We start from the raw sequence: 11,395 nt of genomic DNA, 5'->3' as shown, positions 1-11,395 counted from the left end.
GCAGGTTTGTTATGACATAACTCTTTGGGGAGGAGGGGGGGGGGGGGCTGTGGCAGAGGGGCGGGGGGGAAGAGAGCGAGCGAGCAGCGGAGCCCGCAGCACCCCGGCAGCGGGATCACAGCGGAGCTGCAGCTCGGGGTCGGGTACCACCGCTCCGCGCCGCCGCTCGGAGCATCCTGGATCCGGCTCGAAGGGGAGAGCGCGCCGGCAGCGGCGATCATGGCAACGTCAGATGGGTTTATTTCTTCATGACCTCTCTCTTCTCTCGCTCATCAATAATTCACCTGAGGGCTTTCCCCCCACACACACCCCCTCCGCCTCCTCCTCGCTCTCTTTTTTGATGCGGAGAGAGGGGAGAAAAGGGGGCATCGGGGAGTGTGTGCGGTGCCGGGCAGCTTTTTGCGGCGTGGTTTAAAAGCTCGTGGAAGGACGCGGGGTAAAAGCACGACAGGAAAAACAAACCGGCACCGAGCGGCGAGGGGGGGTGGGGGGGGGTGGGGGGGCGGCGCGGGGGGGCGGCTGCCCGCAGGACCCCCGACTTCGGGCGCCGCGTTACCGGGCGGCGCGGGCGTGCGCGCGGGGGTGTGCGCGCCCGTGTGCGGAGCGGCTGCGGCTGCTGCCGGCGCTGCCTCCCGCTGCGGCGCGGCGCGGTGGCCGGAGCGGGGCGCGGAGCGGCGGCGCGGGCGGCCGCGGGTGCGGACCATGGGCTGGCGGCTGCTGCCCGCCGTGCTGCTGGCCCTGGCGCTGGGCGGCCCCGCGGCGTGGGCGCAGAACGACACGGAGCCCATCGTCCTGGAGGGCAAGTGCCTGGTGGTCTGCGACTCCAACCCGGCCACCGACGCCAAGGGCTCGTCCTCCTCCCCCCTGGGCATCTCCGTGCGGGCGGCCAACTCCAAGGTCGCCTTCTCGGCCGTGAGGAGCACCAACCACGAGCCCTCCGAGATGAGCAACAAGACGCGCATCATCTACTTCGACCAGGTAAGCGGTGGCGCCGGGGGGATCCCCTCGGGGCCGGGGTGCCCGTGTCCCCTCTCCGCGGGGCCTCCCTCAACAGGTGCCGCCGCCCGTTCGCCCACTCCCCCGCTTCGCCCCTTTCCTGAATTCTAGCAGGGAGTTGGGGCGCGGGGGGCGGCTGCCTGCGGGGAGCCCCTGGGGGGGCCGGGCAGGTGGCAGCGGGGGGAGCGGGGCCAGCCGCCCCCGCCAGGGCACGGCTCGCCGCCCGCTGCTTCCCCGCGGGACGGGGCGGAGCGGGGCGCGGAGCGGCCGCCGTCGGGGCGGCGGGGCCATGGGCGGCCCCCCCGCCCCCGGAGCTCCCCGGCCCCTCCGGCAGCTCCCCGGCCCCCCGGGTGCGTGGGGCCCTGAGCCGCCCCCGCGGGTCCGCGCCGGGAGGCGGGGGGCGGCAGCCGGGGCTGGGCGACCCCCGGGAGCTGCCCCCGCCGGGCGCCGGGCGCGGACACGGCCCCGGGAAGCCGGGGGACAGGGCTGCCCCGGGCAGGCAGCCCGCCTGGCTTTTTAGACGGCTCGTGCAGCCTTCGAGGGGGGAAATAAGGACAAAATTTAAGGAAAAACCACGTAACTTTTCTCTAAGGCTCAGAGGTTCATAGCACAGCTCCGCTCAGCCCAGCCGCTGGCAGTAACGTAGAGATGCCAGCACACATTTCATGTACCAGCTCCCGTCCTAGGGCACGTCCAGAGTAATTGAGACAGATGGTTATTTTTCTTCCCACGCCATATTACAATGAACAGTAAATTGTCGTGACAACTGAAGCCAGACATGTCACACAGCTTATTGCTAACGGTGTAAATTACTTGAACTTCACGGCCAGTCCTAGTGGCTTTCTAGGGCTGTGCCTGGCATAAAGGAACCTGAAAACATCAATTAAAAATAATGCATAACTAAGTGGAAAGAAAGAAAAATTTAGTTGTTAAAGAAGCTATTTAGCATATGGCTGATGCACCCATTTAATATGTTCCCCTCTGTTACCTGTCTTGGTTTAATCAAACCAAATTATTATTAGTGCTCACAAATCCCAATACAGCGGCGAAGGCTCTCAGGCAGTTTTTGCTCAGATGTGCCAGGTATTCCATTAACTTGGCTTGGCCATAAACTGGTGAATGAACTGTGTCATTCACGCATGTCCTTCCTCACAGCTTGATACTTACGGGAAAACGGTGCTGACTTGACCATCACTTTTTTAGCCAAAAGCAGTGTGACACTCCCTGAATTAGGGTTTTGATGTCATTTTTTGGTGAATGATGAACAAAACTGCCTTTCCTTAATCTCCTCTGAACACACAGAGAAGAAAGGTCTTGAAGGTACGGTATAGTAGCGAAGTAAGAAATATTTTCCACACTAGTTTGTTTATAGTAAAGTTGCACTATAAATATAACTAAATATCCATTTTATGAGTAATATTCCAGCTTAATGGAGAGAATGATGAATAAAACAGCATAGATGTAGATTAAGAAATTTCCATGGGTGAATAGTTTCTAAAGTTAATAGACTGTATTTTTTATTTAGCACTGAATGTCTGTACTAATTCCCATGCTATATTTTTTGTTTGTAGATCCTAGTAAATGTGGGCAATTTTTTCACATTGGAGTCTGTCTTTGTAGCACCAAGGAAAGGAATTTACAGTTTCAGTTTCCACGTAATTAAAGTCTATCAGAGTCAAACAATTCAGGTACGTTGATCAAGTATGATTATAAAATCTTTTACTTAAATTGTTTATTTACAATAGGGTCTTGACTGAGCACAGGAGTATTTAACACACTATCAAGAAAAAATAGCTTAGTTTAAAGCAACCTGTGGTGCAGAGTTCCTAGCAGTAGAATAAATACTTTTAAACTGAACAGCTGTAATAAGGCAGTATTCTCAGTTAAGCTAAACTGCCATAGCTCCACTTCTATACCATGAGAACTAAATGTCTGGGGTGATAGAAAGTATTAAATAGAGCGAATCATCCAAGAGTAAAATAGAGCTCTAAATTTCACTTAATTGCATAAATACTATTGACGAGTCAGGTTAGACTCGCTGTCTCGAGCAGAGTTCTGGGGCTACGTACCATATTTGACCGTTCCTGTAATGTTTGGTGCCCTGGCTGGCAGCTCACGATGCCAGGGAGCTGCGTATGGCATCAGCCGGCTGTGGACCAAGGTTAGTTAAGGTGGTCTGCTTGTTCTGTAACTACACCAGAATGTTATGTCTCTATAGGGATGTCTTCTAGGGAGCCTTTATAGCAGTTTAAACTTTTTTTTTCACCACATAATAGATAAAAGATGTGTCATATATTAAAAAAAATAATAAAGGAGTGATTCTGCACTTTCTCGTGTAGCTTAATAGCAGCTGAACTACCTAATTAAATACAAGTATGTACTAGCTTAGAGGAAAAGCTTCCAAGTTCCTGAATATTCCCTTGCTGAGCCAACAGTAATTTCCTTAAAGTACATTCTTTAATCTTCGTGCCAGGTCATGCAGTTTCTGTGAAATACATACTGGCTTTCTAGATCTGGAATAACATCTGTGGCTTCCCTTGTTTCCACCCATGAGACCACCAGATTCCTAGAGTTATCTGATGCTTTTCCCCTGACTGGTCTTGCTCCTGAATGTGGTTGTCGGTGTACAAGGCTGACATGAAGCGGATTTCAGCAGGAGGGGTGATGAGCCGTTTGTGGCTGCTCTGGCTTTGGGTTGCCGGGAAAGCTCCTGGGAAAAGTCTAAATGGTAGAGCTGGCAGAGAAGGCTGGTGCGAGACACCTTTGCATCCCTGGGGCCATTCGCCTTCAGTTTACAACAGGAAACCGTGGTTCCAGTCAGGTCAATGACAGAAGTCTTAAAGGAAATATTGACCTCATGAAAATCTCTGTAATGAGCTTGTAAGAGATTCAGTAGGCTCAGACTTTGTTGCTTTCACTCTCTTAAATACTGAAGGTTGAAATGGCCTAGGGTGACTGTAAGTCAGCCAGCTTCATTGGGTTTTAAACACATATCGGCAAAAAACATGTCAAGGCTTGGATTCTGGAAGTCCAGTGCAGACTTTGGTGGTTCACGTACCAGGTACTCAGACCTGGGGGTCTGGGGCTCGTAAGAGGGAATGTTACCACCTGTGACACGGCCTGAAATCTTCCATAGATCAAGAGTCCCTAAAGTGATGGATGGGTTTGGTTGGCCTCATTTTGGAGCCATCCGGTGATGTGTCTTCTGCTGTGATTAAAATAGCCGTAAGATGATCTGCAGGGGAACCTGACCTAGAGAGATGGTGCAGAAGGAACGAGATGAACCAAACCCAAGCAATGAGTAAACTCTTGATGCCCTTTTCTTTGCATGTGTGGTAACTAGGGGGGAGGACTAAAAAGTCATTGCAGTGGAGCAAACTAGCTTGCGTCTCAGCCACATGCAGTCTTAAATGCCACTAAATCACCTGAAGGCTTCCTACGTAAGTGATATTACTATGCCCCTGGAACATCTGTTAGTGCCATTAAATATCATTAAACTGAAATTGGTTCCCTGGGGACATCTGATTAAGTGGATTTCCCAGATAGGAGAATCCCAAATCAGGGCCAGATTCTGCTGCCCTGACTTATGCTGAGCACTAATTTATTCTGTGGTGACTCCCATTAAAATTAATGGGAGCATATGCAAGGCCAGCATACTCGATATGAATAAGCATTTCATAATTCACCCCTATGACTGCATTATAGCCACTTAAAAAGAAAAAAGCAGAAGAAAGCTAATAGTCTGCTATTCAGGAAATGAAAAATGCCTGGATCTGTCCATTCCCCCAGCTCCTGCCCATCTTTATTTACAGAGGGTCTATGTGATGCTGCTTTCAGAGCAGAGGCTGTGCTGACTTTTACAAGTGTTTTATAGAAAAATGGATTTAGGACCAAAACACAGTGCAGTGGTTCGTAAAGGTAGAAGTCTGTTCTAGACTTTAAAACTGAGCCACTGTCAGTAGCGGAAGGGACACATATTTTGCTCTCAATGAGGTGTGAGCCCCCAGCCTGCTGCGGTACCTTTGGCATTTCGTTAGGTGCCTGTATCACGTCTCTGGTTGCCCAAGTTTCTTGAAAATGTCGTCTTTGCTAGCCTGTGTCTAAATAACCCGTTGAGGTGGGCAAAATGAGACAAACTGAGGTAACAGCTCACAGTTCCATATTACCAGATAGTTACAACATGTAAGGTGCCCAAGCATCAGATGAAAGCAGTGGGATGTTACCTCTGACACCACTGAGCCCAGACCACAGCAGCCAGGGACAGCGTCCCACTGGCCTCATGCAGCTGCAGGCCAAGCCCGTGCAAAATGGATGTGCTTGTACACTCCAAATAAATGTTTTTTTTTTTTAAAAAAAAAAAAAACAATGAAGATTGGGACCTTAGAAGACCTCTTATGCTGTAGTTAATATTCAGTGATAGTTCCTAATGTTTTTCTGTTAATTAGAGCTTTTCAGTGGTTTTTCTCTTGTAGGTTAATTTGATGCTAAATGGAAAGCCAGTCATTTCTGCTTTTGCTGGGGACAAGGATGTCACACGTGAGGCCGCCACTAATGGAGTCCTACTCTATCTAGACAAGGAGGATAAGGTTTACCTGAAATTGGAGAAAGGTAATCTGGTCGGTGGATGGCAGTATTCTACGTTTTCTGGCTTTCTGGTCTTTCCCCTGTAAAGTCAATTTTCCTGTGACATTCATCCAGGTGTGGACTCATCATTGCCTCTGTTACATGAAGATCATTTTATCATCATGGGATTGATGTTTCTTGATTGGTTTTTCATGGGTGAATATGGATTCTCTTTATGGATTTTGGCCCCATCTGAACTACTCAGAAGTTTCACAGAATTTTGTGTGTTTAAATACAATAAATTCGGATTGAGACTAAAGCAGACGATAGATGTCTATGCTTAATGTTATGGTCTAAAGCTGCCTGCAAGATTTATTCCGATTTCATTTACTGGACTTACTGGATTCATGGGAGAAATGGATTTTCTTTAATTGTGGAAAGACTGGCAACCAGGTCTATGATTTAGGAGAGTTTGAGTTCAGACTTCAATCAAGAGTTAGTGTGTTGCTGCCAAAGAACTGTATATTGATATATTGGTCATACATGTTTTTGTCATTGGGACTTAACTGACATGATCTGTTCCATTGTCTTGAGAAAGGTAATTATTATTGATAAGTGGTTGACTTTAATTCTCCTCTGCGTGTAGTGTGTTGGATGGCTCACCCATATATTTATGCTCTGTCACCAGTCACAATCAAGTCTAGCCTACGTAAAGCTAAGAGGTTATGATTGTATTTTAGTTGGATATGTAAGGTATTCCTCTTTTCCACGTGCTGTTTTCTAAAAAGGAGAGCAGATTATAACCGTTAGGAAAAATATTCTTACCAGGGTTAAAGGTGATCATTCAGGTGCAACTTTGTGAAACAGATTTGCCCTGCAGGAAATCTCACACTCGTTCTTCAATTTTAATTAACATGATTGATAATAACTGCTTTATTAAAACCTAAGGGATTCCTTCCTTAGACACAACCACTTTATTAGCTGGAGATGAGATCCCCTTGTTTGTAATTATGTCTATTTTTCAAACCTTCTGTTGTGTTAAAAGTATCATCTGGTTTTGCCTTAACTTCGCAACTGTATATAATTTTAGATCTTATGTTTAAAACAAATATTAAATCCAAATAGCTGGTACCTAACTTGGTGCAATATCTACGTTTTTTTTGTACAGGTCATATGAATTCATAAACTTATTTATTATATCATTGTTACATAATAAAGATTAATATATGTTAGCTGAATTTTTGAGCTTTGGATTTTGGAAGTCACTTCATGCTATTTTTTTATTGGATGTAATTATTATATGCAAAGTGTAAGCTTTTGGGATTCACAGAAACTGTCCTGGGAGGCTGGCAAACTGTCATAATTTAGTCTGGCAGAATCCTAGAGGTAATCAGAGTGATCTAGAAATAACCTATGCATTTTATTTAAAAAAAACATTTAGGCAGAAATCTTGGCTTCACTGAAGTTAGTGTTAAGAATCACATTGATTCCAAAGGATTTTGGATGAGACCTGTGCTTTAGGTTTTGCCATCAGCATTAAACTCCAGTGACATCAAACTGAATACCAATTAAGAATGATTTTCACATGAACTGCTCATGAAACCTTCATCTCTCATGCCCAAAATCTACACCGAATTTGATGGATATTGTGCCTTGCATATCATGAAATATATGGTTCTAAATTAAAAAAATACTATGTACTTGAGAATGTTTCTGGTTGGAAGCATATCCAGCAACCTAGGACCTTCTCTAAAAGCCAGTTTAGGATTCAGTTTCCTGTTTTAGGTAATCTTTTTCCGATTTCTTGACTTGTTAGCCAAGTGCAGTGTATCATATTGCTCTAACAGCTGCAAATGGATATTTCACTGATTTAAAGTCTAATGGCTGGCTGGCTGATGTTCCTGATAAAAAATTTCAGGGAATCAGTGGCACAGACTTGGCCCAATTTCCTTATTTTTCTAGGCCCAACATAGATTTGTTTGGGAATTTCAGGAGGATAGGTGGGTACATTGGCACACCTGTGAGATAAGTCAGATGGGGAAGTCATTTGTTAGGTGCAATATCGCTTCTGTGCAGAACACTGCAGTTTGGGGGGAAGTGGGAAGACACGGCAAGAAAGTGAATGACTGACATCACTGGAAAATTTTACAAAGTTTTCCATTATGACTACCAAAACATATTACCGCTGTACACCCAAAATGTGTGTGTGTGTGTATATATATATGTGTATATGTAAAAAAGCAGCGATTGCAGGACATAGTATGCATGATCTTATGAAAAGGTTATTTGTCATAAGAGTTTACTTCAGAGGGGAATTCAGTATTTTGTATAAAATTGATAAAATCTGAAAGCTGACCTTACCCATTGATATATATGTAATGTAAAGGAAACGTTGTTCCTAAAAAGAAGAAAAATGGCATTAAAGGTGTCAGTATACGTTTCAGAATGATCAAATGGATCTAACTTCTTTAGTTTGTAAACAGATGAAGTTCAAAAGCTGCCTTTAGAATTTGGCAATAATACTGGACTATTTTAATATACTGTTGATTTCCCCTTGGCAAAACATTTCTGATTGCTTCAGTCATTAACAGTTATTTAAACTTTAGAGAGTCTAGAAAGTTATTAAATTAAGGAGATGCATTTTTGATAGAAATGTCCCAATTTTTTCTCCTCAGCCTCTAAAATCAGAATTACTAACTAATTATTTTGCTAGTTACAGGGGTTAAAAAAAAGTTTCAGTGAAGTGACTGCAAGGGACCTGTGTTATCTTCCCACGGCGCTGGGCGCTGGCTGCGGGCAGAGGTGGCAGTTCTCTCGGCTCACAGCAAAACATTTAAATAAGAGTGAGCTGTGGGTTTTAGGCTACAGTTTGAGCTACTTTCCAGATCTTGAGCTCATTTTCATTGTATTGTTCCACACTTCGGTTATGTCAGCCGGAGTGTCGCCCAGAGGGGCTGAGCTAAGCGAGCCTAGGTGGGGCTGGGCTGGCTGCTACCTTTTCCCCGTGCTCCCGTTCCTCATTCCCTTTCCTTCTGCCTTCCTCTGTTACTGCTACAGTCGTTTTCTTGTTCAGAAGCAACAGCTCAGGAGACACTTCAAATTTCTAAGGGTATTTAAGATTAGAGGTTTCATACTTTTTTTGAAAGAACTTAAACCTTTGAGCTGCACTGTAAAGGTTAGAGCCGAATTTCTGATCCTGTTGAATTCGATGATGCCAGCCTTATTGATTTTGGGGAGGGCAGAACTTCCCGCTCCGTGTATCCCTGCTACACGCTGAGGATCTATACCCGTCTCCTTCAGCATACACCCACTTTGCAGGCAGCTTTGTAGCTTGCGAAGTTTCATCGTGCAAGAAAACTTTCTGGCCACGTGTGGTAGATAAAAGTTACTTTCTCTGAGCGTAATGTATCAATTGTTATTATCAGTGATCTCTTAACAAAGGAGATCATTATTTTTATGTTTTTATCTGTGTTTTATTTATATTTTATCCATATTTTATTATGAAACTAAGGAGAGAAAAAAAAGAGAACTATATTGTCCTCATCAGGTGATGTAAGTATTTCTGGTTAGAGCCAGGAATACTCTGGTTTCCTTGGTTCAGCTGGTGGAGAAAGCTGCTCCGTTCTGTTGAATCCTATTTGCTGTGAAGAGTTTAGGCTACATATGCCAAATGACTGTGGGGACAAGAAAGGTACCGTTCAAAAAAGCCTGGGTAACCAAAATCTTTCTGGAAAAGGCACTGAGGTAGCTCTGAAAATTTCGCAGGCAGTTGTCTCTACATAAAAAAGAAAAACTAACTTTGAAGCCTAGAGAAGGAAAAGATGCTGCTGCTTTTTTTTTTTTAAGCAACATTTTTGTATTTGTTTTGTGTTATGTCATTTTCTAGTAGTATCTGAACATTTTCTGAGTGTTAATTAAATTACTTTGGCAAGGTCATGGCAGAGGAAGTATTGCAGCCTCAGCGTTAACTACTGAGAAAACGGGGACAGGGTTTGGGAAACGACCGGTGCCATTCCCAGCTCAGCCGCTGCTGGTGCTTGGTCCTGGTCAGTTTGCTGGACTGATCCTGTTACTGGTACAAGGCATTTAAAAAAAATAAGGATGTTTTCTGAGTAAATGCAATACTACAGTAATTCCTTTCCCACATTATTTCAATGTTTGTCTAGAAAGATGCATGCAGTGAAATAGGACAGTTGTTAACTGCCCTAAGAACTTCACAATTAGCTATCAATCAACTCTGTCTTTTCATTATTATTATTTTTTTTTTTTGCAAGCCCCCAAAGGAACACATCTGCAGTACATACAGCATTTTTACAAGCAGGTTTGTAGGATAGAGAAGATAAATGCAAGAAGCAGTATATCATAATCACAACAAGGAAGTCAAACCATTAATGTGAAATATGAGCTGAAGCAGAGAAGCAGATATATGTTCTCCTCCTTTTATAAGGGTTTCTGAGTTGGTAACATGTTTTACCTTAGCAATTCATTACAGATGCCCTTCATATTGTAAGAGCTCTTTATAATATTCAAACTCTTTGTCTTCTTAAAGACAATGTTAACCAGATGACTCAATGTAAATAAATGAAGATCCCCAGTGACAGAATTTATTGGCTGGCACATGCCACAACAACATATTTTTTGTACTATTGCTGTCCAGATGGAAAAGGCTCCTTTGAGAAAAGACATTGGCTTAGACACTGAGCTGAAGTTATTTATCTGTTGATGGTTAGCAATAGAGGGGGAAAAACCTTTCCTACCCTAGAGCACTAAGGGAAATACACACAAGGAATAATAATACACACAAGGAATAATGATAAAATCAGTCACTGTTATATAAGTGATGATGAGAATAATGGAAATGTGGCTTGAACAGTCTGTTTAGTGAAAGCTGTGATCTAAGGCGTTTGATGGAAGCAATCACTATTTTAATCTTCACAGTTTGGGGGAAGGGAAAAAGCCAGTTGCATCATTTTTAACAGGTTCTTTTCCTTTTTTTCTTGTGCTTTGGCTTAGCTGAGAAAAAAAAAAAAGCGATCAGAAATGATCTAAGAAAAGTTCATTTCTGAAGAGGGATGGGGGAGGGTTTTTTTGGGTTTTTTTTTTTGGTTTTTTTTTTTTGCCAGTATCTGTTGTGGGGGAAAAAACTGAGCAGGGGAGGGGGGGAAATGACAAACTCAACCTAAATACATTCTTGACCTATCATCCAGTTCAGTGAATTGCCTAAAAATGTTCTGCTTATATGCATACTACTTTTCTACAATGCATGATACTGACCCGTCCTGTTAAGGCCACCATATTGTAATCTGATAGCTTTTAATTCTGCTGGAGGAAACTAGATGTAGAAGTGCAGAGCACTGGAGATTGGCAAATAAAACAGTTTATCTCTGTCCTTACACGTGTGCCTGGATTTACTCCTACAAAGCAGGTCTGTCATCCCTGGGGCATTTTGATGCAAAGGGCAAATGTGTGTTTGAACGCTGACACAAACCCAAGCTGAGGGTATATGGGTACTGCTGAATTACTGCTGACACAAGGAAAATACGGTACCCTGACCTCGCGGTGAGGACACTGAAATGTGCTGTATGGTCCTACTGCTGGAGGCAGGCACATCTTCGTGGGGCCTGGGCAGAGTGACCAAAGCCCTGTGGAGGGGCCGAGACCTGCCGCAGATGGATGGTCTGGATTGACCCAAGCGGTGGGGGTCTCTCTAGGAGTCTCAGAGCAGTGTCGTGACAGGCTGCTGTTAGCTGTCCTGGAGTGTTACTCCAGTTAAAAATCAATGCCTGGGGTTTTATTTTGTCCCTTTCTTTGCAAATGAAGGTCTATTTACAGTGAA

General features: G+C 44.5%; 1 protein-coding gene across 1 annotated transcript; it reads left to right on the top strand.

The window, feature by feature from the left end:
- Nucleotides 1-515: 515 nt before the first annotated feature.
- CBLN4 (cerebellin 4 precursor) lies at nt 516-5,826 on the top strand. The gene is made up of 3 exons (XM_080404431.1): nt 516-978; nt 2,568-2,684; nt 5,469-5,826. The coding sequence occupies exons 1-3, from the start codon at nt 703-705 to the stop codon at nt 5,664-5,666; spliced, it is 591 nt and encodes a 196-aa protein (XP_080260557.1). The 5' UTR covers nt 516-702; the 3' UTR covers nt 5,667-5,826.
- The last annotated feature ends 5,569 nt before the right edge of the window (nt 5,827-11,395 follow it).

This window comes from Falco punctatus, assembly GCF_963210335.1.
Source record: "Falco punctatus genome assembly, chromosome: 10".
NCBI lineage: Eukaryota > Metazoa > Chordata > Aves > Falconiformes > Falconidae > Falco > Falco punctatus.
This window is presented reverse-complemented; position numbering and strand designations above follow the sequence as displayed.

What these genes read in the sequence shown, in the direction of transcription:
- CBLN4 (XM_080404431.1), top strand. Translation starts at nt 703, where the DNA reads ATGGGCTGGCGGCTGCTGCCCGCCGTGCTGCTGGCCCTGGCGCTGGGC. An exon ending in GCATCATCTACTTCGACCAG is followed by an intron (nt 979 to 2,567) that starts GTAAGCGGTGGC and finishes TTTTGTTTGTAG; the next exon opens with ATCCTAGTAAATGTGGGCAA. An exon ending in ATCAGAGTCAAACAATTCAG is followed by an intron (nt 2,685 to 5,468) that starts GTACGTTGATCA and finishes TTTCTCTTGTAG; the next exon opens with GTTAATTTGATGCTAAATGG.